The following is a 25,479-nucleotide window of genomic DNA, read 5'->3' on the forward strand; positions in this document are numbered from 1 at the left end:
ACCTGGAAAGGTCCTCATAGAACGGGGAGGATGGGTGGGCGTTAAGGAATCTGCGGCTAGACAGCGTCTCTACCAGATACATCGTTATCGAAGGTAAGTAACTTGTACATCTGATAGAGACATCTAGCCGCAGATTCCTTAACTTAGAATAGATACCACTGCCATACCCCAAGGGGGAGGTGGGTCTGCGAGAGAACAACAGAAAGTGCCCAAGAGCACCGAGCCGGCAACAGGGTGACGGACAATGGAAAAAGCTGTGGCGGTGCAGCTAATCAGCAGACCAAGCAGCTAGGAAGAGCAAAAGACAATGGGAGGCAAAGGCAACCCAAGACGACCAGAAGAGTGCAAGACCTCACCCGTGTGAAAACGGGATGGATAACGGCACTAAGCCACAATCCCGGAACGGAAGAGAGAGTTCATAATGAGGGAAGGAAGAAGAACCACTTCCAGAGACCAATGGCCGTTAAGTTGTCACCAACCAAGATCCAGAGGACAACATGGAGTGACAAAACACGAGCCTACCCGGCAGCCTACGCAAGGAAGGCCGGACAGGCAGCGGAAGGCAAGAGGCAGGGACTGAGCAACGTCCTAGAAGCGCAGGCATGAAACACTAGACACCCCAAGTGCAACACTCAGTCACGAGAAAGCAAAAGGGTCGGACTGCAAGCCGCTGAAGAACACCGAGGCGGACCACAACGAGGAACATGCACGTAGCAGACAGCTACGGAGACAAAGCAAGTGGCGTGGCTATGACGATTAAGGGACTGCCCAACAAGGCAACTTAAAGGCCAAGGGGAAGAACGCACCCAAAGAGAGACAGAGAGGCAGCGCGCAGCACCCGGAATGACCCCCAGAAGAGGAACTGTCCCACAGGCACACCAGACACAGATAAGGGTGAAACCTGAAGGAAAAAAGACACATCCAAAGGGTGTGTCATCCGAGTCAAAAAGGTGCCTATAGGAACCATGAATAAGTGCACGCAGAGCTGTGGAGAACAACCTCAGAGCTCTGGAACCACCCCTCTGACTGGGAGGATAAAAGCACCCCCACAGAAGAGAGGGACTGTTCAGTACATGAACGGGACAGACAAGACCCCCAAGAAGAAGAGCATCTAGAAGAGGAGGCTCACCCCAGGGAGCGGAACCAATGGGAACCCTTGTTGCAGAAGCAGCATGAAAATGCACCAAAGTGTAGTATAATGCGTGCCAAAGAAGAAAGCCGCTGTGTAGAACGTTGGCAAACCTGAGCACAAGGCACCCAACTGCTCCCCGAAAAACGGGTATATAGGACCGGTGGTCATCAGCATGCAGGATATATAGAAAGGGCGAGCGCAGCTGCGGGCGCTATAGCAGCTGAGTTGGTGTGGGTATTAAACAATAGGACCCCATCAAAAGGCAGGTCAACAAGGCGCTCCCGAATATTCTCCGGGAAGACGCCATCCCACAACCAAGCATGGCGTCGTAATGCAACGGAACCGGCCATAGCCTGGTCTAAGGAGTCTGAGATATCCAGGGCAGACCGGATAGTAAATTCTGCCAGGTCACTTCCATCACGGATATGACAGAGGTCAGCACGAGCGCCCTCAGAGGTCGAAGAGATAAGAGACTCGGCAGAGTCCCAAAGGGCAGAAGTAGCCCGAGCCAACACACACACCGTACTGAGGGAGCGAAGAGCCGCGCTAGTGGAGGCAAAAATATTACGACCCCACGACTCCAGCCATCTAGACTCCCGGGAGGGTGGAAGGAACACCGGAGGCAAGGAAGGAAAGGCAGCTTGCAGAACGAGCCCCTGAATGTCCAGATGAACAAACAAGCAAACCGAATCGTTCGGGGCAGGGTGGTGGTGGTGCAGGATGGAACGAGCCACCAGATCACCCTACGCCAGCCGAGCCCAGGTCCCCAGAATTGCATCATAAAGGGAGGCTTTGAAAGGTAGAAGTGGCTCTACATTCCCCAAACCGTGGTGGAGAACATCCAACAGTGGGTCAACAGGCAGGGGAACTGAAGAGGGCTGCATTCGCAGAATGCGGGCATCCATAGAAACAACCCTCACAAAGGCAACACCAGCCTCGGTAGCCCTCCGAGGAGGGGACAGTAACTCATCCATGGGTGAGGGCTGCAAGCTGAGCCGCCCACTCCAAGGGGATTGTCCGATGAAAGGAGAAGCAGACCAATGTCCACAGGGAGGAAGCCTCATGGACGATTGAGGGTCCTGAAGGGGCTCTTGAGGAGGCGCAGAGTCTGCCGGAGCCACAAACTCCAAGGAGGGTAGAGGCAAAGACGGATCCGGCGTCGACGGACATCGGGTGACGTCGAACTGTCCCCGGAGGCCTCCGGAGACGAGTTGATGATCCGGCGCCGACCTCCCAGAGAGGAGTTGATGTACTGTCGTCGAGGCGACGCCAGGGCGTCCACGGACGGCGCCGACTCGGCCTCGTCCGGCTCCAACTCTGTCTCTGTCTCGTCCAGCGCGACTCGGTCTCAACCACAACAGGCTCAGAAGTAAGGAGCGAAGCCGGGGAGGCAAGTCTATGGCGCCGGACCGGCTCGGCCTCTGAAAAGGCAGCCGCCTGTCCGTAGGGCCGATGGGGACTCTGAGACGAGCTGCTAACATCAGCGACCACCTGCGACGCCAGAGGGAGCCCCACTGGACTATGCGACGTGTTAGGGGTGCTATGGCCCGAAGAGGGGGACCCAGCCGGGCCGCACCGTGACAACGCCATATCTCCATCTCCTGACGCAAGGTGCTCAGTCTGCTCCGGGGGCGAACCCACCGGCGAGTCCACCGGAGACCCCACATGCAGCGGGGGGTCCGAGGACGCCCCAGGGAGAGGAGGGGACCCAAGGGAGGCCTGCAGGGCCGTAGCATAAGCTGCCATCTGGGTCCGAGTCCCCCCACGCCAGGAAATGGCAGATGGGGGGGGGGGCAGACTCTCGGAGGCGCACGTCCGGAGAAGTCCGGGAACTAGTGCCCCCCTACAACAGGAGGAAGGGAGGTCGATAACCTCGGCGACTGGCGCCAGGACTTACCAGGGACGGGCGAGCGACACACACGGGAACCAGACGGCGACCGACGCCGTAAACGGAACCCTCTGCTACCGGGATCTACCGCCGAAAAGGAGGCCGGGGGCCATGACGACTCCGACCAGAACAGGCGAGCCGAAAGTAGCTTCATCCGGCGCTCCTGCCAGGACTTCAGCTAGAATTGTTGGCAGGCGTCGCAATCCGTTGAGTCATGGTGTTCGCCCAGGCACTACATGCAGATAAGGTGTGGGTCTGTCGCGGACATTTCCCGCGAACAGGAGGCACACGTCTTAAAGCATGAAGGCATTGCACACTGTTCCAGACGCAAACATCGTCAAAAGGGGCCTGAAAACAGGCCAGAGGGACGGCTTACTCCGGATCCGCACGAGGAAAAGAAGGAAACTGACGTCAGCACGCAGGGAGGGACTTATATGATCTCGCTGATGTCACATCCGTGGCCGTCAGGGCGGGGTTGTGTGGCGCCGTCGCCCGGCGCGCAAAGGTGCTGCTGCAAAAAATTTCCGGATCCAGTCTGACGCCTTTCGGATAATTCTATGTTAAGGAATCTGTGGCTAGATGTCTCTATCAGATACAAAATTACTTGGGGTAGCACAGACCAGATCATTGCTATCTGAGGCGGAAAGTATAGAACTTGTGTCAGTCTGCCAGGGTGATGCCTATATAGGTAACGTACACGTCACTGCAGACACAAGCTACAGAACATAAGGATGCTGCCCAAAAATCTTCCAGATCAAGTCTGATGCCTGAGGATATTCTAAGGTAAAGAATCTGTGGCTAGAAGTCTTTATAGGATAGCTACAGCTTCCAAACTATTAAGGGCTTTGAGATCAAGATGAGATGAAACTTGGTTGGAGCTGAGCAAAACAGTCCAAAACCAGCCATTACCAGGATATGGCCACTGGCAGTGTGGTCGACACCAATCCTGAAGCCACATGGAGCCCAAAGGGACATCAAAGGATTCTGTTGGGAGCCAGAATCTAGCCAACAAAGCCTGGGTAAATACCACAAACTGAGTGGGGTCAGTGCCATTTGCCAGAAAAGGCAGGAGTCAGTCCAGCAGCACAAGGCATGGTACTGGAACAGAGACGGACACCGACGCCAATGCCACTGACCAGTAGGGTAGGAATCTGAACATGACATTGAGATTACAGTCTTGGGATGGCCCATCTGGCCAGACAACTTGCTCCAGAGCCAGAGAAGATGTTGAACTAGAAGGACACCTCTCAAGAAAAACTGGATAACTACCATTCCAATGGCCGACTCGATCCATAGGATATCCTACCAAGTTACCTGGGCTCTCCTAAACAAGCCAGGATCTATTCAGAAGCTGGACTCTCAGGCAATGACAAGAACCTGAATGTCTAAAAACTGAAACAGCACTGGAAACCTCACAAAACTGAAGAAAACTAATGGAAAGAGCAATCAGATCCAGAAAGAAGGGGACCGAAAAAACTGAACTGACATAGGACCGCCGGGTGGTGCTAGATATTGCTCCATAACGGAACTGCGGAAGAGGTGCCAGTGTAGAGACAGCGTCATGGCTCCACCTCTCAGCTCATGAGAGATATTGCAAATAATAAGGATCCAGTTTGGTGCCTGAAGTAGATTCAAGAGGTGAGGAATCTGGTGGTGGAAGTATCCATTAGAAGCATGGATACTGAACAAAGATGAAGTCATTCACACAGCATGGAGGTAGTCTTTCTTTTAGTTTGTCTCCCTTCCTTCTTGATCCTACAGCAAACTCAAAGTGCAGGTGAGGACTGAAATTCGTTAAACTTACTGAGAATGGCCAAAGTGTCCACTGTCTGCTGACCCAACACATATATTTAATATATTGCATTAGATGATAGGAGCTGATTTTGACCTCATTAAAAATCCGACTCTAAGAGTTGTTTATATCACAATGAACAGCAGCAGAGATCTTGTGATAAATGCTGAATTGTATCCTTGTAATTTATACTGCTGCACATCTTATCAGCCCACAAATCGATATGCACTCCATTGTTCTGTAGCTACGTTCATCTGTACAAGAATCAATATACATATTTTACCTGGCAGTCGCCAATAGGATAGATAGATAGATAGATAGATAGATAGATAGATAGATAGATAGATAGATAGATAGATAGATAGATAGATAGATAGATAGATAGATAGATAGATAGATAGATAGATAGATATACATACATATAGCAGAATTGTGCTCATTTTGTGCATGGTCATTATAGGACTGACAGCTCAGGCTCATAGGACGGTCTACGTCTTCCGACTTCTCACAGAGCAAGTGCTCAGACCTACACACCTTTTAGAGCACTGATTTCAGAGCAATGGCAGTAATGCGTGGCTCTTGATTTAATGCAATAAAGAAAGGCTAACTAACCCTTCAAAAGTGTCTACCTGGCAAGTTCAGAATTTCTTTCCCTGCAAATGGATGTTTGGGCAGTTTTCTTTTTGTCGCCGGTTGAAATACCACTTGCTGCCTCTTGGCTGATCATCTCGACTGGTGGTCCAACACTAACAATTAGGCCAGACTGTGCCCACTTGGTTGCTTTTCGAAGAGCTGCCACAGCTTCCTCTGTAATAACTTCACAGCAGCCAGTCTGAAAAAACAAAGAAAGTAACGTATGCATTTATGCAGCAATCCAATTATTAATGGAGAAAATGCACAAACAAAAATCACAATTAATTGCATATCAAAGGAAACGTGTACTCAAAATATATTTGAATTTACGTGTAATACTGTTGAATTCAAACCAGGGACTTCTTTCAAAATAATTGTGCACAGGTATTACTTTTGCAAGTGAATTGAAAAGGCCAAACTAGAAAACTTTAGGATTCAATTATTTTTATAGAATTTTTCTGTCACAGAAAAGTCTACACATAAGCATCCCAGGACTAACATTCCACCACCCCTCTTGTTGCAGTGGAATAGCCCCCCCCCCCATCATAACCCCCACCAATAGAGAATGCCAGACAAAAGACAAAGTTAATCAGAAAATACATAGCAAAAAAGGTAAGAAAAAACAGTTAAAAGAGAAAATGAGAAAATGCTCAATTCTTTGTAACATACCATACATATTGCACAAGGGGACTTGGATGCCAACTGAATAACGTCAGGTAATGGCTCATGTTCCCCCATTTGTAACCAAGTGTGGACTCTCACCACTCTTATGAGCATCCAGGAGTGGGCCACTTACACCTGTGCAAATACAGGTATTTTCCCACCATAAAAGACTAGGTTTCGCAGGGCTCCACATAGAGCATAACCTGGTCTGAATACAGAGTCACATCAAGAGTATGAATGCACAATGGGCGCTTCAAGTTGTGCTTAACTAGAGTAGCGGTGTAATGGACTATACTATATTTTGCGCTATTTGCATATTATTGATTATGAATTTATTGTACGGTTTTGGTGAAATCCTTTACATGATTTATGGCACTATTTAACATTTGTTTTTAACTGTGATGTTTATATGCATACTTTTATGGTTTGAATCAAAATCGAAATAAAGTCTCTCTATCTATCTATCTATCTATCTATCTATCTATCTATCTATCTATCTATCTATCTATCTATCTATCACCTTGCAAAAGTGACCAAAGGTACACTTATCAAAGGACTACCAATAAACTCTCAGCTTTGAGTAGGGTTTTCAATACATAACATGCAGTCAAGATACAGGTAAATGTACAATCACTGCAGGCAATGAATGTTTAGGGGGTTGCACTTGACAGGAGTGTGGGGGGGGGGGGAGCAACAGGCACACAGTATATATAAAACCTGAAGATTTAAAATGCCTCTGCTATCTGTGGAACATTCTCATTGAGTTTTGGTGATTATATTTCATGAGTACCCTTTGCTGATTTATACCTCTCTTTGCAAATTTATGTTACAATTTTACTGAAAATACACTATATTGCTCATTAAAAAAAAAATGATTTTCAACAATTTGAACAGCCAAAACTCCTCTCCCAGGATCTACTCAACTGGTAGTTAGAATTTCCTGTTCTCCGACTTGCTCAGTGCATTTTGTGCAGGAGATTTAGGAGCCTAATGTACGAAGAGTCCATTTGCAAAAAGTGTTTGCAAATTCTGCACCATAAGTTTGCAAACAGATTCTGAATTTGCAAACCAACCTATGGATGAATAGGTTACTGCGCAGAATGAAGAAATGTAGTGAGTCACAGTCCGCCCTGACTAAAGAATATTCAATAGGTGGAGTGCAATTTGCAACTCACCACAACTCGTCACAATCACAGGGATGGTAGCCTGCCCTGGTCAGCAGACCACAATATTTGTGACAGCTTTTAAATAAAGTTCATATTTTTCTAAGTGTAGCCTATTTTCCTTAAAGAAAACAGGACATAGTTTACTTTTTCTTTAAGCGTTGGGAGTGATCCCCCATATCCACTACCTTTTCCTCAACAAACTTGTTTTTCATTTTTTTTCAAACATATGTTTATTGGCATTTTGTAAAACAGACATAGTTAGGGTCACAAAAATCACAGTAGTAGTTTCACAAAATGTAATACACATTATCACAAGGTAGCCAGGTGGAGGGCGTTGATGTGATTCCTGCTCTGCTGTACCCGTCTTCTGAAGGAGAGTCCACATTAAGCCGTACAGTTTCATAAAAAAGGTACCGGGTACAGCATGGCATAGTCCCCCAAGTAGCTGGTCGAGAACCATTGTGCCGTGACCGGCTTACAGTCGGGCCTTCCAACTGGGCAGGTTCTTTGAGGAAAAATCATAATCTAACCGATTGAAACGAAAAAAACCCTCTCCAAATCCCAAGCCTCCCCCCTCCCTCCAATAACTAGGTGGTCGGTGGTGACATTGTGGAAGAGCAATGTATGTTCGGCGGGGCATAAATGTAGTATTTTAAAATTGGAATAGATGCAGGTCTCTGATCGAGGGGGGGCATACCCCTAAAGGCAGGCCCTGTAAGAAAGGCAACTAAGGGACCCAATTTATATTCAAAACTTTTGTAATCGTCGCGGAATATGTCCGCTATCCTTTCCAAGCAAAGGATTTTCCATAGTCGTGAGTGCCATAAAGAGAGGGAAGGAGCTGTTTTCTTCTTCAGGGCTGCCGCGATTGTTACCTTCGCCGCACCTATACAGGTCCACATAATGGCTTTATCTGCCCTGGTCTGATGTTCTAGGGTGGGAACACGAAGGCCTAGAAGGATTCCCTCCATGGTGGTCGGTATAGGGTACCCCAGGACAGTTTTAATTTGGGCCAGAATTTCCTCCCAAAAGGGGCGGATGGTGGGGCAATCCCGCCAGATATGTTGGAAACCCCCCAGTTATCCACAACCCCTCCAACAGCGGTCAGCCGTGTTCGGGTAGTGCTTCTCTAAGTTCTAGGGAGTGATTGAACTTTGATATATCGGACAGAGTGCCATACAATCTCTGTCCTGAATATAGCGTTGCAGTATACCCTCCCACATAGACATGTAACGGGGTTGGGCTGAATGTGTGTTGGAGAGCAAATAGTTATAGAGAAAAGAGATCACTACTCTCATGGAGCCCACCGTCCTAACATACTTCTCGAATCCCGTTTTCTCCCTTGTGGCCTGTTCGTGTATGTGGGGGGGTGAGTGCCCAGTGTCTCAGTTCAAGGTAGTGAAAGTGTTCCTCTGGTTGTAAGTGGAAGTCTCGTCTGCAACTATCAAAAGTGAGGATGTTGTGGTTGTGGAACAGATGGTCAAGCATGAGTCAGCCACCTTCTCTCCAGGCGTCAAATGGGCCTTCATGAGGAGCTGGAGGAGAGGCCGGGTTAAAGTGGATCGGGGTGTATGAGGAGGGGAACGTGGTCCATCCCTCGCCCCCTGAAACAGTACCAAACTTTCAGAACGGTGCGGGTAGGGGTGCTGATGTATGCATTCGTATGACGGTCTTTCTTGGCCTTCACAATTAGATTCCCATATTGTGCTCCCCGCCACTCCCCTATCAATATTGAGCCAATGTTTCCCTGATTCCTTTTTAAACCAGTCTGTCACAATTCGCAGTTGAGTAGCTTTGTAATACAGGCCAATATCTGGCAATCTCACTCCTCCTTTAGCGCTCGGGCATCGCAAGATGTCAAGGATAAGCGAGACCGCCCCTGCTGCCAGATGAACTGTGTAAATAATGATTTAATTTTAGGGAGAAAGGTGGCATCAAGATCGATAGGTAGGGCTTGAAATAAATATAATAATCTGGGTAGTAGCGTCATCTTAATAGCATGAATGCGACCAAGCCAAGAAATAAATAGGGGCTTCCATCGTTGGAGGTCTTTCTCAATTTGACGGAGGGCCGTTGGAAAGTTGGCTTTATACAGCTCCTCCACCCGTGGGGTCAACTGGATTCCCAGATAATGAAGAGAGTGGCTAGTCCATTGCAGGGGGGACTGAGACCGAAGTGTTGGTGCATCATCGTCTGGCAAGGTGAGATTAAGAACATAGGATTTATCTAAATTCGCCTTAAAGCCAAACACCCCCTCGAATTTAGCTAGTTCAATTTCCAATGCTGAAAGGGATCGAGACGGTTCTGCCAGTGTGAGGAGAACATTGTCCGATAAAAGTGAAATTCTGTGGTCCTCTCCTCCAAAGGGAATACCCAGTATCTCCAAATTGTTTCTAATGGACATCGCAAAAGGCTCAATGCAACAAACATTTTTTTTTTTTATATTCACAAAGGGCAAGGGGCCACTTTGCAAATGGGTTGCCACCCCAATTCGGCAGTCAGTAATTTGTCCATGTTTTGCAACCAGATTACAGTTGCAAAACATTATACATCTCATACTGATACACAATGTGGATGGGTCGACTACAGCAGGCCACTTCCAAACTTCCAATTAATTCCTATTTATATTCCCATTTAGGAGTCAAACACTATACCAACTCCTAAAACGGGATTAGTACACAGTAAAAATGTATTCTACAGTCGCAAACACTTCGATTTAGCAAATTTCTGAAATTACAACTGTAAAACACATAACATCAGTCCCTTAAGCCGCACCACTTTGAAAAATCAACCATCATCAGTGAATTCCTGGATGCGGGCATTTACCTACTAGGAAGAAGCAGTGAAATATATCCTTTTCATATTGGGAAGGAGTTAAGGTTTCTAAGTGCTAAATACATATGTGCTAGATACATAGCATGTACAGAGGCCATATAGCCCAAATTTGCTAAAATGCAACTGTGTGCTGTTAATAAGTAAAATAAAAGGGCGGCAACAGAATTTCTGCCTCACTGATTGGTGCCAGGAGTAATTTAGAAGTTACCAACCTTGGATTTTCATGACAAATGACAAATGAAAGGGACTTCAACCTGAACAGAAGGAAAGAACAACCGGATGCAAGCGTGCAGCGCTCGCGCGCAGCGGGCGCACCATTGGCGCGCCAGAGGCAAGCCCGTCTGCGCGCGTCCACGCCCCGCGGCCAGTAATAATGTTCTTGATGAGCGGGATAGCAGTTCACGTCGCGAATACTCTGCTACTGAACTGTACCAGCTACGGGGTAAGGAATGCGCTTGTACACCCCTTGACTTGTCAATTAGATCTCTGGCTAAATGCACAGGCTGTGATTTCACATTTAGTTGTATCAGAGGCAAGGCTCAATCTGAATCCTTCACAATAAAAGCCTCATCTGTGTCAGTAAGCTCCATTTTTAAATTTTGGAGTATTAATTGCAGGTCCATCCCTAAGAATAAGGAACATATATTTGATCTTTTAAGCACTGCTCAACCAGGATGCACTGTTTCTTACAGAAACTTGGCTCCACTCTAGTTCCTGCGCGGATGTGGCCAGTGCCCTTCCGCCTGGCTATGTAATATTGAGAAGAGACCGAAGCCCTGGGAAAGGTGGAGGGATTGCAATCATATTTAAAAACATCTACACATGCCGGCTAGAAGCTCTGCCATTCCCCGACTGTGAAGCCGGGCTGTTTACATTAGCACTCTCACCTCACCTGACTATCGGGTATTCTTCTTTATCGTCCCCAGATAAACCCACCCATTGGCTCTCTTCATTCTCAGAGCAGATAGCTCCTTATGTTTTGAAGGCTGCAAATTTCATCATCATAGGAGATCTCAATCTTCATCTAGAAGACGCTCATAACAACCTGAGCAAAACGTTCCTTGCTGACTGTGAGGCAATCAATCTAGTTTTATGTAATCGAGGACCTACCCATCAGGCTGGACACTTACTTGACCCTGTTCAATCTAATACTTTGCTTGATTGTAGTATCCCGCCCCTCCCCCTTATTTGGTCGGACCACTTTGCCGTTCAATTCAGCCTAACTTCAGACAGTGTTGTCACACCAGCCTTGCCCCTCAATCCTGTTAGGTACAGAGCATGGTCTAAACTGAACTTGGACAAGTTCAATGCCGAGTTGATATCTACATGCCCTGATACCTCTCTTCCTGTGTCCTCTCTGAACTTGGAGGTGTCACAGTGGCTGTCATCTACGATTGATCACCATCTTCCTTTATGCACTAGACGTCCCCTTGTGCACTTGCCCCCTGCCCCTTGGTTCACGCAGGACCTGAAAATAATTAAGTCTAAGTGTAAACACCTGGAAAGGTGTTGGAGGAAAACCTACTCATCAGATAGTAAATCAACTTATAGGTTAGCTCTAAAACACTATCACCTAGCCTGCAGGAAAACGAAAGGGATTTTTATTTCTGACTCTATTTCTAAGGCCAGTAATCGCCCTAAGGCTCTTTTCTCTATGATAAAGAAGCTGGCAGGGGCGGACACCTCCCCTGCCCCCCGATACTTGAGGAATCCCAATGCAAAGAGATCACTGACTTTTTTACCACCAAAGTTGAAACTATCCATCATTCCCTGGCAGCTAGCTTGCCGCTGCCCAGGAGTGAGCCTTCTCCCATTATTCATGGTGAGACTCTTTCTCCCAAGGAAGTGATCTCTGACTGGCCTCTATTGGATCGAGAGTCTTTCCGCCTTTGCCTTTCTAAGGTAAAATCTGGTTCCCCTCTAGATCCTATGCCTACTGCCATTCTTGGCCAGCTCGCACCTGCTCCCCTCCTGGTGGTCCAAGAATTGCTTAACGCCTCTCTTCGGGAATCTACTGTTTCCGTAGAATGGAAGAGGGCTATGGTGATCCCTCTTCTGAAAAAACCTGGGGCGGATCCTAAAATGTTTGCTAATTTTCGGCCTATTTCCCTGCTACCCATGTTCTCAAAAATCCTGGAGAAACATGTTAACACTCATCTGACTGCCCATGTGGAGGCAACAGGCTATCTCCATTCTTCTCAGTCAGGCTTCCGCACTCATTTCTCTACGGAAACTGCCCTACTGGGGGTTACAGAGACTCTACGTGCTCGTTTGGATCAAGGCGAAACCATGGCGCTGATCCTGCTTGATTTGAGCGCCGCCTTTGATACGGTGTCCCATTCTATTCTTCTCACCGCACTAAAAAATGCTGGGGTGGCGGGGTCCACTCTGACCTGGCTAGCCTCGTTTTTGTGTCAGCGCTCATTTCAGGTCTGCTCATCTAGTTGCTCCTCCTCTATTCGCGCATCAGCTTATGGGGTTCCCCAGGGGTCCACGTTAAGCCCTATGCTTTTTAACATCTACGTGCGACCCCTGGCCTCGATTGTGAAGGATGCGGGGCTATCCCTCTATTCTTATGCGGACGACACGCAGATTATTTTTTCTTTATCCTCAAACAAAGAGTGTACCCCAACCGGTTACGCATGTACGCAATCTGGGCTTCCTGCTGGACGATTCTCTATCAATGCGTCAACAAGTGGTCAGTATTGCAGCCACCTGTTTTACCATCTTAAGGTGGCTTCGAAAAATCCTCTGGCTGCTTCCTGTTTCAACTGGACGTACTGTGGTCCAGGCACTTGTCACCTCTCGCCTTGACTATGGTAATGTACTTTATCTGGGTAGTAGCCAGGAGGTACGAAAGAAGCTCCAGTTGGTGCAAAATTCTGCCGCCCGGCTCCTTTGCAAGGTCCCTAAGAGATCTTCCATCTCTCCCTGTCTGCGGGACTTACATTGGCTGCGTATAGAGAGCCGTATTAAATTCAAGGCTCTCTGTTTTATGTTTAAAATCAAACAAGGCCTGGCACCTCTGTATCTGTGATCACTTGTTTATCCCTATGCCCCTTCCCGGTCCCTTAGATCAGCTTCTCAGGGTAACTATGTGATCCCCAGATTTAGACTGGTTAGAATGGGCGGGCGCTCCTTCTCTCACCTTGCCCCTAAGCTTTGGAACTCTCTTCCTGTCTCTTTACAATTGGAACCCACTTTTACACAGTTCCGTAGGAGCCTGAAAACTTGGCTCTTCCCTCAATAAACAGCAATCTCAGTTCTGACCTTTTCCATCCTTGGCGCCGGGAGACCCCATGGTGGGTAGCTGTGCGCCGTTATAAATTTAATTACAATACAATACAAAGACAGAAAAAGCTCTGTCCTTCCAACCTTCTTATGGCCAACATTATCCCTTTGCTCATTATTTATCTTTGGAAAATCACAGCTTAAGCCTGTCACAAGCATGTTTTATGACTTTTGTGTTAGGTTATGTTATAGGTATTGTTGAGTGCAATTTACTTATTAAGGTTCTTGGCGCTGGCATATAACTTTCTTGTTACACTGAGAGCTGTAACAATACTAGTTGAATAAAAAAGTATTTAGTAGCTTCCAACACTGAAGCAAAGAAGACTGACTATGTAAGATCAAAGATAGCAGGTTCCATGCTCTGTAAACAACAATGGAAAATAATATGTTCCAAAAAGTGAGAGTCTGCTCTTTAGAAATAGTGAGAAGGAAGTGTTGACCTGAGCGGAGATGACTAGATGACTTACACCAGGTGAATTTGGAAGCCATTAAGGCAGATGTGACCTGATAGATTGCTCTGTGAACATTAACCATAGCCTTAAAAACACCTTGTTGTGGCTAGGAAGCCAACGTAGCTCTCTTATAATTGATTTAATGTGGTGTCATCTAGTGTGTACAAGAACCAGACAAGCAGCTGTGTTTCAGTTCAGCTGCAAGTGGCTAAGAAGTTTTTCTGGGGCATTCTTTCAGATAGCGTTCCCCTAGTCTAACATGGACTGGACTAAGGCAAGAAGCAAGATGTTCATCACTGAACTGTATGATGACAAGTTTGTTAATTGTGAAAAGCATGGTGCTCGAGTGGTCCTCTTTTGCTGCTCAGTGTAACAAGAAAGATAAACTATGACGACACTCCGGTAACAAAGAAGCACTTTGTCACATGACAATTTATTTCCCATAATTTCCTAGCTTAGGTTCTAGGACTCCCAGAAGGTAACAGATGATGAGAAATTATTTCTTGAATGACGCAATCCAATGTGATGTTTGTTTTATCACAACTACACTCCTGGAAGCACTTCTACACATCACAAAAACCAGTTGCTGCATTTAAGTCTGTCAAATGTGTTTATTTTTGTAAGGAAGGAATTAGAGGTTTACTGCACTCTACTGGCCTGTCATTTCTGATCGGCTTCTTAACTTGGGGCAGGAGAGGAAGCGGCAGGAAGGCAAACATGAGCCCCGAGCTCTACTCTAGGCGTAATTCATTTCCAAGAGGGAGCCTTGTACTTCTATACGGTCACAGATCTCCTCAGTGACCTGCAATATCTTTGTTCTGTACGGCAGGCGATCCTTTATCCCATATCGTTGGAAGGTAGGATCCTTCTGCATGGTTACCACCACTTTTTGCCTGGTGTTGCAATGTTTTTCTGACTAGTCTGACTGGGATCCTGCTAATCAGGACCCCAGTCTCTGTGCTTCTTCCCTAATTGGACATGGTGAGTACTTGGGTAAACTCCAGATTGGCTACTGGTGTACCCTTGTAAGTCCTTAGTATATGGTACTAAAGTACCAAGGGCATAGGTACACCAGGGGTCTCCCATGGGCTGAAGCATGTATTATACCACCCATGGGAGCCCACTCAAATTGTGACTACAAGCCCGCCATTGCAGCCTATGTAAGCTGGTGCTAGCACCACTTATAACAGATATAGGATTCACTATATCTCTGGTCACTGCACATAAAACCTATAAGTTACCCCTAAGGCAGGCCTTTCAATCCTGAAGGCAGGGTGCTCGGTTATAGGTGTGATGGTGCCCCTGCATGATCAGAACACCCCTACGACCCTCGGAGTCCATTCTCCCAGATTGTGAGTGCATCAGCAATTACGATACACAGAGTGGCCATGCGTCATTACGCAATGGCTATCTCTAAACTGGCTGTAACGAACCCTGTCATGTTTGGTATCAAACATGTTGAAATCAAAACCTCCAAACCCTAATCGGTGTGTGAGGTATGATTCCATGAGAAGTATGATTCCATGAGAAGTATGATTCCATGAATCATACCCCCACACCGTAAACGGTGCAGGAGGTATGGATCCATCCACTGTAAAGCTCCTCCGGGAGGCCCTCAGTGCTCCCAGTACCAGCCTTCTAGACCCGGACGCAAACTATGGCTGCTGCCGACCCGAGACATGACTCTGCCCTACTGCTGCTGAGCCAAGGTCAAGCAGGGGAAGGCAGGACAATAGTTTTCCTGTCACAGGGAGGTGTGACCACAGCCCAGACAAGACTTAGTGTATTGGGACAGGGTGGGGGCACTTGCCAGCATGATTAGACTGCTTTGAAGGGCACATTTGGTGCCCTCCTTGCATACTCCAGTTGAAACCAGTTGAGGTAGCCGTTGGCTCCTGCTCTAGCGCAAAACTGGACACAGGGCATGGAAGTATCCTCCTCACTGTCCAGCCCCTCCTCTGGGAGGGACACCTGAATTGTCCCAACCCTTTCTTAGGGGTAGTTAAGGGCTTACCTGCAGGTGGTTCTCTAGATTAGTCATGGGACAAGATTTGGATCCGAAACCACTTCAACTTCAACTGTCTGGGCACTTTGGACTTCGCTTTGGAAACCGAGACTGCAACTAGGAAGACTCCTGCTGCTCCTGGTCTCGTCGTCCTGCCAGTCTTCTGCAACATCTGTGCTCCATACAGGTTCTTCACAAGGCCTGTGGACATCCAAGACACCCAAAGGAATCTCCCATGGAGTGAAGGAGGCACTCCCTTGCAGCGGAAGGCACCGCAATGAAGCTGACTGGTCTGCTGCTCCTGAGCTCCTACGGACTACGAAAAGTTCAGCAACACAGGTGGTGGTTCTGCAACTCCCTCAAGGCCTGCACTGTCTTCACAGCAAGTTCAGAGTCAGTATTCCTCGTCGGAACTGCTGGAGCAGTACCCCTGCACACCGTGTCGACTTGCTGTTCACAAGGCTTCTTGACTCTACCCTCCAGAGATCTTCGAGCTCAAAGAATCTCTAGCCTTAAGCATTCCCGTGTGGTCAAGATCTTCACCTGCACTACATCCTTTGCACCGTGGGCCTTCATCCTTTGGTGAGCTGCTTGAGGTCCTCTTGCAACTTCAGTGCCTTTGACCCGTGGGTCCTCTCAAGGGTCTCCTTTGACTCCAGTGGGCTCCCCTGCTTGCTCGGGGCCGGCTCTGACTTACCTGCTCGTGGTAAGTCACTTGGACCCTGCACCTTCTTCGACGACTACACTGGTTGCCGTCGCCAAGGCTGTTGGTGCCCTTGCCGGACACTGACCCCTTTGCTCTTGACATCCGAATGTGGGACAGCTCGTGAACAGCTCCTGGTCTTCTACAATGTTGCCTGGTCCGCACAGCTGCAACTTCAAGGTCACCGTCAACTCTCCTGCATCTCGACATCGGTGGGCATTCGTCTTTCGTGCCTCCTGGTCACTCCTGTGTGGCATAGACTCAGTCCCCTATGCTTGCAGGTATCTCTCATTTCGAATCCACCGTTGGGTTCTACTGGACTCTTTCCCTTTCTTCGACAGCGGCACCCTTTCTGAAGTCCCCCATTGTGGTCTACAGTGGTTTCCGACGTCACTTCGCACCTATGCGTCCGGCTTTTCTGGTGTAGGTGTCCTGGTTTCTGGGGTATCCATGGGTGGGGTGACTCTCCAAGCTTCCATCTTCCACGGGGCGTCTTCAGGGTCCGCTGGGAAGGGTTCTTTTCTTTAAAAAAACTGCGACAGACCCATTGACTTGCACTGAGTACGCTGTCATGTTCCCACTCTGCACACAGCCTCTGTGGGGTTCATAGATAGTCACCTTGGTTGGTTCCTTGGGTCCCCGAATCTGCTAAGTCTTCTAGGTCCATTCTCGACTTAGGTCATGGTTCGCATTCCACTATTTTAGTATATGGTTTGGTCTCCCCCTGGAGACCACTGTGTATTTGTGCTACTTACGTGTTCTATTTCCAAAGCATTTGTCTGTATTATGTATATATCTCCGGTTAGTAGATATTGCAATGTGCGAGTGTTTATAATACATACATATTTTTATAACTACACTGTGTGGTTCTTTTTCACCTAACCTATACCATAAGATTAAGTACTGGTAAAACAAACTGTTTTACACTCTTTCTGGACTAAGCCTGAAGGCTGCTCTCCACAGCTACAAATTAGAGTGCTTTCTTAGGTTAAGACCACTTAAATCACCATAAGAGTTGTCTGGATTAGTGCAGGGTGCTATACTTACATAAGTAAGCACAATATACTAAGCCAGCCTCCTACACATATATAATACATTGGTGTGCCTTATGCCTGCCTACCTTGGTCATGTCTCGGTCCATCTTCACCACTTTCTCCATATTGGCACCAGTACCCAGGCGGAAAGGTCGTCCTTCTGTGCTACTGAAAATACGAAGGAAAATGGAATTAAAACTGTTATCATAGCTATTAGTTTCAGCAGCTTTCTTTAGAGAATATGCACAATTGAAATAAAATAAAGCCGTATTTCATTGACTCTTGAACATTTACTTCAGGGAAGCAGAGGTCAGATGTTTAATGACAAGATTTGGGCATACAGGCATGGAACAGGTTATGGCCCCCTTCTTTTCCCAGACAATCTTTTAACTGTGGTCTTTTATATCCTACCCAACACTACTTTCTTTGCTTGGTTACCCTCTCTTTTTAAAATCAGATTAACCTTCGCTATCTCACTTCCTTGGTGGAAGCAAGTTTTTCATTTTAAAGAAAGGGATTAATGCGTTTTTCCTTCTAATCCTACAACGGGTTTGTTTAGAAGACTTAAAGGAAAATTTAAGATGTTTAAAGGCCCTGCTGATGTTCCTCAGATACACCAATCTAAATCCCCACCAATCTCAAAATTAACTGCAACCAACCTTTTTTCTCTTCTCTACTAAATTCCATTTACTTTCAAAGCCACACAAATCTATGCTATTTCACATTCAAAATGAAGCAGTATTTTCATTAAATACCGGATACTCAATTTTTCCCATTGCCTCAAAATGTTCAATAAAACCTTTCAAAATTTACCATTCTTTCATCTGCCCCAAGCAATTTACAGGCCTAACGAACAAGTTACTTACCTTCGGTAACAATATATCTGTAAGAAACATAGGTTAGTTTTAGATTCCTTACCCTAGATTTACCCCCAGGCGCCAGACTGGATCCGGATAATTTTTTGTCAGCAGTACCCCTGCGCGTCGGAAGGTGGCATCGGCCGGCTCCGCGTTCGTCGTTGGCGTCGTAGTCGCCGGGATAAGGTCCCGCCAGCTACTTAGACGCCACCATCGCGCACCTACATCAGTTCTTTTACACGACATTCCACGCCAGAAGCGCAGAGCCATGAAAGACACTGACCACTGGTGCACAGAAACTAGGGCCCTGAAAGGAATTCCCTGACCCTAGAAATCAGTTTGCAGAATGGGGAGGATGGGTGGGGCGGTAAGGAATCTATAACTAATCTATGTCTCTTACAGATATATCGTTACCGAAGGTAAGTAACTTGTTCATCTGAAAGAGACAATTAGTTATCGATTCCTTACCTTAGAATAGACACCCCACTAATACCAACCCCGGAGGTGGGTGTGCGAATTAAGTTCACACCAGAAAGACCTGAAGAACAGAACAGCCAAAGAAGCCGTTTCGCCGGACTTGGCTTCCAGGCAGTAGTGTTTGGTGAACGTGTGCAGAGATGCCCACGTAGCTCCCTGACAGATGTCATTGCGGGGGACTCACCGCCCCAAAGCAGTGGTAGCTGCAGTCGCCCTGGTGGAATGGGTGCTCAGTCCCAGTGGAGGCTCCTACTTTGCCAAAGAGTAGCAAGCTTTGATGCAAAAAACAACCTACCTAGAGATGGTCCGTTTGTGCATTGCCCGACCTTTCTTGGTGCCCATGTAGCCAACAAAGAGCTGGTCATCCACCCGGAATTGTTTGGTGTGGTCCAAATAAAAGGAAAGCACACTTTTTGGATCCAGACGGTGGAGCCTCTCTTCCTCCTTAGAAGGATGCGAAGGCAGAAAGAAGGTGGGGAAAGTGATGGTTTGACCAATGTGAAAGGAAGTAACTACCTTAGGAAGAAAGTAAGGTCTAGTTCTGAGGACTACCTTGTCCGGATGAACAGCCAGAAAGGGAGGCTTGGAAGAAAGAGCTTGAAGCTCACTCACACTGCGAGCAGAGGTGATGGCAACCAGAAAGACAGTCTTTAAAGTAAGAAGTCTGAGAGGACAGTTATGAAGCGGCTCAAAGGGAGCGCACATGAGATAGGTAAGAACCAAGTTTAAGTCCCACTGACGCATTACTAAGGGAACAGGAGGGAAAAGATGAGTAATGCCCTTAAGGAAGCGATTTACAACAGGGGACTTGAAAAGAGAAGGCTGATCAGGAAGCGTAAGAAAGGCTGAAAGATAGCCCTAACCCTGCTGGGCCAAAGAAAGGACGAACAAGAGTACCTCAGAAAGAGGGGCAGAATGAGGATCCACAGCCTTTGCTGTCCATCATGCCACAAATTTGTTCCATCTGCAGGCCTGGCTGTCAAGATTACATTACAGACTTCGAGAGGAAGGTAAAAGGCTGTCAACTGTCGCCGCTCAATCTCCACGCAAGGAGGTGGAGAGGTTCAGGTTGAGGACTGTCCCCTGCTGCTGTGACAGGAGATCCTCCCGAAGAGGAAGTCGGAAAGGAGGATCGATCGCCATATGTAACAGCTCGGAAACCAGACTCTTTGTGCCCAATCTGAAGCCACAAGAATGACTTGGGCCCAGTCACGCTTGATCTTCAGCGCTCTGGGCAGAAGTGGTATAGGCAGAAAGGCGTATAGAAGACCGCAACTCCACTTGTGATGAAAAGCGTTGCCTAGCGAGTGCCGCCTTGGAAATTCCAATGCGCAGAATTGCTGACATTGCACATTCTCTTCGGTGACAAATAGATCTAACCAAGGCTCTCCCCACTGCTGAAAGAGACCTTGCGCTACCTCCGAATGAAGACGCCATTTGTGATCCATCATGCACCTGCGGCTGAGTTCATCCGCCCTGGCGTTCAATGAACCTGCCAGGTGTTGAACCACCAGGGATATGTCCTGATGTTCCAGCCATGTCCAGAGGCAGAGAGCCTCCTGACAAAGGGTCCACGACCCCACCCTGTTTGTTTCAGTACCACATGGCGGTGGTGTTGTCCATGCGCACCTGCACTACTCTTCCCCGGATAGAGGGAAGGAATGCTTTTAGTGGAAGATGGATTGCACGAAGCTCCAGAAGGTTGATGTGGAGCCCGGAGTCCGTCGGAGACCAGAGGCCTCTGATCTCCACCTCTCCCATGTGGCCGCCCCATCCCAGCAGTGATGCATGTGTCACCACTGTGAACTCCAGTTGGGGAAGGGAGAGGGATCTGCCGTTGACCCAATCCCGGTTCATTAGCCACCACTACAATTGATGTGCAGTGCCCTTCGAGATCTGAACGCAATCTGACAGATTCCCCTGATGCTGTGCCCACTGGAATTTCAGGTCCCACTGCAGAGTCCGCATATGCCACCTGGCATGATCCACCAGCTGGATGCAGGAGGACATGAGGCCCAGCAGCCTCAGGGTCATTCTGACCGAAACCCGGGATAGAGGCTGAAAGATCAGAATCATAGTCCGAATATCCCGGATTCGCTGTTCGGGAGGATAAGCCCAAAAGTGCGTTGTGTCCAGAACCACTCTGATGAAGAGGAGCTTCGGAGTGGGAGTCAGGTGTGACTTCGGCATGTTGACGGAGTACCCCAGCGAATGCAGGAGGTCTGCCGTAGCCTGGAGATGGGAGACGACAGCCTGGGGCGAGCCCACCTTCAACAGCCAGTCGTCGAGATAGGGGAAGACTGGAACCCCTGATTTGCGCAGAGGAGCTGTGGTCACCGCCATCACTTTCGTGAACACCCGAGGGTCACTGGTAAGGCCAAAGGGGAGCACGGTAAACTGAAAGTGCTCGTGGCATACCGTGAACCGTGGGTAACGCCGCCGGGCCGGCAGGACGGGGATGTGAAAATAAGTGTCCTGCAAGTCCAACGCTACCATCCAGTCTCCAGGGTCGAGGGCAGACAGCACCTGACTTAGCGTCAACATTTTGAACTTCTCCTTCCGGAGGAAGCAGTTGACGTTCCGGAGATCCAAGATAAGACACAAGCCTTTGTCTTTCTTGGGCACAAAAAAGTAGTGGGAATAGCAACTACGACCTACTTCTGGGACAGGAATTCACTCGATAGCTCACTTGGCCAAGAGTGCCAAAACTTCCTATAGGAGAAGGGCCAGATGATCCTCCGACATGCGATGGTACTGAGGTGGCATGGATGGAGGGGGTAGTCTCGATGGCGAGGGAGTAGCCCCATTGGACTATTTGCAAAGGTGATGGCGAATACTGCCGCCCACTGGCGATTGGTGGCCCTGAAAGGTCAGACTAGGCGGGGTTGGAGGCTGCTGCAGAGGGGGCTGTTGTGGACTCTTTGGGCTCCACATGCGGAGCAGCGGGAGGGGCACCAGCCGCATCCCTCATCGCGTTGGCCGACCGACGGGGAGAAGTCGAAGAGCGACGATGCTTCTTCGACTTCTTCTTGTGCTTCGACTTACCTGAGGAGTGCGAAGACTTGGAAGAAGACTGGTGGTGGTGGCTCCTCGACCTCCCACGCGACCAGGACCTCGAACGGCGCAGGGATTGACTGCCTGGCCTCGAGAAGCTTTGGGGACCGCTCCCACAAAGACTTCGGATTCATGGCGACCTCCCACGCGACCGGGACCTCGAAAGGCGCAGGGCTGACTGCCTGGCCTCGAGAAGCTTTCGGGACCGCTCCCACAAACACTTCGGATTCATGGTCCGACAGTCGGAGCATGACTTGGGGTCGTGGTCGCGCACCAGGCAAAACAAGCATGCACGGTGAGGATCCAACATCAATCGGCTACAGGAGCCGCAAGCCTTGAAACCGGGCATCCCTGACGTGCACCAGGAGTAGAAGACTCAAAAACTGTGTCGACAAAAGTTGCCAAATAGTCAGTCAAAAAGTGACTGGAGGTACTGCACTCTCCGGATCTGCGCTGGTGGTGCAGAAAAAGAAAGAACTGACGTCAGCGCACGAGGGCGGCGTCTATGTAGCTATTGCGACATCATCCCGGTGACTACGACGTCAACCCCGAACGCGGAGCTGACCGACGCCACCTTTCGACACGCAGGGGTACTGCTGAGAAAAATTCTCCGGATCCAGTCTGACGCCTGGGGGTAATTCTAAGGTAAGGAATCGATAACTAATTGTCTCTTTCAGATATTACAATTATTGTATATTACCACTGTAACACCAAATTATACTCAATTACGCAAATGGTTCACAGTTTGTCCTACCAGGGGCCTTGTTTGGCTTCTGTATTAAGATGCATGTAATTTTAAAAGACTTTTGGCCCACGTCCCAAAAATGGTGCCTTATAATTATGAAGACCCAGCAGCTGCTGTTTAAACCCGCTGCAAGATTTCAGTCACAGCCTATTACCAGTATGTTAATTCACACACACCCAGGAGCAAAAGGAGAATATCATGAACATTCTACTGCTTGATTAACTAGTCCAGGATTTTAACCTAAGAAAGCAAGACAGATAACATTTGTCTTGAAAAACAATGGCTATGTAGGGTTGGAGAAGTATTCCTTAGCAGCTGTGATGCCAAAGGAGATTTATTGGCAAAAGTGTGCCTAGTGCTGGAGCGCGCATGCGCTCCTCGCTCTGCGAGGCTTATTGTGATTGAGAACATTTCAGTAGTGTACTTGTAGCCACGCCTATCATTTTGATTGGCTGGCATCATCATTTATGTTAAACGTTGGCTTCCAATTGAAAGTGAGGTTGTTTGTTACCGCCCTGTATCCTTCTGCGACGGCCCATCCGGACTGGATCGTTAGCTTGCGGCGTTCAACCCACGGTCTCCATAAGTCTGTAAGTACTCTTGTTTTTATTCACAGCGCGGTCTGCTTCAGCCACGCTTGTTTATCCGGTCTGCTTCATCCGCAATTGTTTATTTAATTATTATGCCATGTGGGCCATAATGACAGCTTCATTGGTGATAATACGAGCCAAGTCTCCGTTAACCCGAGGTGCGCAGCCAATTATTTTATGGAAAGTTGTTGCCTCGACGCACCACGTGTTCGCTTTAACTCGCGATTATACGGTAACATTTTACCGTTCCCTTTCAGACTATTGGTCATATGGGATCTAGCACTCTATATGAGTGCATCTGCAGGCCATCTCTTCTCCCCAGCGCTCTTTCCACTTTGTTCCTTGCACCCTCCCCCACCCTGTCTTAATTGTTGCTGCCTCCCTCCCTCGTCTTTGGTTGTGACGCAGAGCTGAGAGCATCTGTGTTGAGTTTTCTCTGCTGGAGGGTCAGGCTGTTTGCCCACGAACTCTGAGGCCCTCGATGTATAATGCTGTACTGATTTGTGACCCACGATGGACTGAGCAGAGCTGTGGCATTGGAGCTACCGTCCTCTAGCCCGCTGCTTGTCTCTGATCTCATGAAGAGGTTATCCTGATCCGTACTTGCTGCCTTAAGTGAGATGGTAGCTGAAAAGATCTAATTTACATCCAAATTACTGCAAACGGATCTCTTTAAAACAGATTTTTTTTAACCCTTCTGTGGGTGCTGTGTGTTTAAAAAAATTCTATCCCGCTACTCTAAACTAAGTGAGAGTATGAGAAACAGCGACCCTTGCCTTCTATGTCAAACAAAGAGCCCATCTCCCATGTCTCCTGAGAAGGATACCTCTTCCCACAACACATTTTGTATCCAGTTCTTTCTCATACACATTTAGTGTTTTCTTCTTTACCTTGCTCTGTCATTCTGTTAAGTATTGGGTAAAAACTTCTTCGTAGCATGTGTGCTTCTTAAACCCTGTATATTCTTGGGCCTGATGAGAAGATGGTGTCTCTGCTTCAATAAACAGGGAGGTGTGCACAGGTACTGGGGATGAGGGGCCAGTGTAGGCGGTACACAAGATGTACCAACTTTGACTTAACAGCTCCCAGTGCGGTATGATCAATCGATCCGTGCCCATTTTTCTGTCACTTTTAGTCTGCGATTTCCAAAGTCTTTTGGGGTTAACATCTCTTTTCAGCCTACAGACTAAAGGGTAGCTATTCCAGTGAGTGTTGTTCTAATGTTATTTTCTTCGGAATCTAACTGTTTGTCAAGTCCACTTTAAAAAAGTATTGCCTAGCCCCCATTTCCTCCTTCTATCTCATTGTCAATGTTGCTGCTGCTTCGTTCTTTCTTCTTGTCTGTGTTGCTACTTTCATTTTTTTTTTCTCGACCCGAAGGTATACGAGCGCATTACCTGAGCACCAATGGCATTACAGACGGACACATTCATTTTTTGGGCATGGGGAGATTGTGATTTGCCCCGAATCACAGGATGTTTGACCCTCCCACCACACTTAAACCTGGTTATGCAGCTTCAAAGTCGGCCGCCCTAGCCGTTAAGCCACACCCTCTCCCTCTAGACTTTGCCCCCCTCCCACCCCGCCCCGCAACACTTTCCTACCACGCTTACCTTTGCAGATTGCAGCTGCTCTTCTCCCCCTTTATCTTCTTCCCTCCCACCCTTCCGTTGTCTGTGTTGATTTTCGGTCTCCCCACTATCTCATGATTTGTATTGTCCCCACCCACCATAGGAAGACAAGCATTTGCAATGCAATAGGTCTCACATTTAGAAACTTTGACCTATTGTACTGTAAATGGCAATGCCTTTTATTATTGCCGGTTTTTTAAACACATAAATAAAAGGTATTGTCATTTATGCCATAGCTCAAAATCTCGCAATTGCGAGACCTATTGCATTGCAAATGCTTGATGATACTGTGTTATTGAGACAAGACTCATCCTTCTAACCAGTCAGGACAGAAGCCGACATGACTTCTAAAACAAGCAAAGGCAATAGATGTAATAATTTGCCACATCTGTGTGAAAACCATGACTTTCACATTCATTTATGTAGAGTATTCCATTATTTAAAATAAAAAAAATGCTAACAGATATACTTTGCAGAAAAACAGTGTTCTACTTCTCTGGAATACCATTATGCATACAAAAACGTTTGGCG

General features: G+C 47.7%; 1 protein-coding gene across 2 annotated transcripts in view; it reads right to left on the reverse strand.

The window, feature by feature from the left end:
* Window positions 1-25,479, reverse strand: part of HECTD4 (HECT domain E3 ubiquitin protein ligase 4) — a 2,430,065-nt gene that overhangs the window by 1,652,101 nt on the left and 752,485 nt on the right. For both annotated transcript variants that reach the window (XM_085634374.1, XM_085634373.1), the window contains exons 40-41: window positions 17,681-17,762; window positions 5,442-5,644 (exon numbers count right to left, since the gene is read on the reverse strand). In XM_085634374.1, coding sequence (XP_085490500.1) covers window positions 5,442-5,644; window positions 17,681-17,762 — 285 coding nt within the window. The remainder of the gene's footprint in view (window positions 1-5,441; window positions 5,645-17,680; window positions 17,763-25,479) is intronic.

Source organism: Triturus cristatus, chromosome 11, assembly GCF_964204655.1.
Source record: "Triturus cristatus chromosome 11, aTriCri1.1, whole genome shotgun sequence".
In the NCBI taxonomy this organism is placed as follows: Eukaryota; Metazoa; Chordata; class Amphibia; order Caudata; family Salamandridae; genus Triturus; species Triturus cristatus.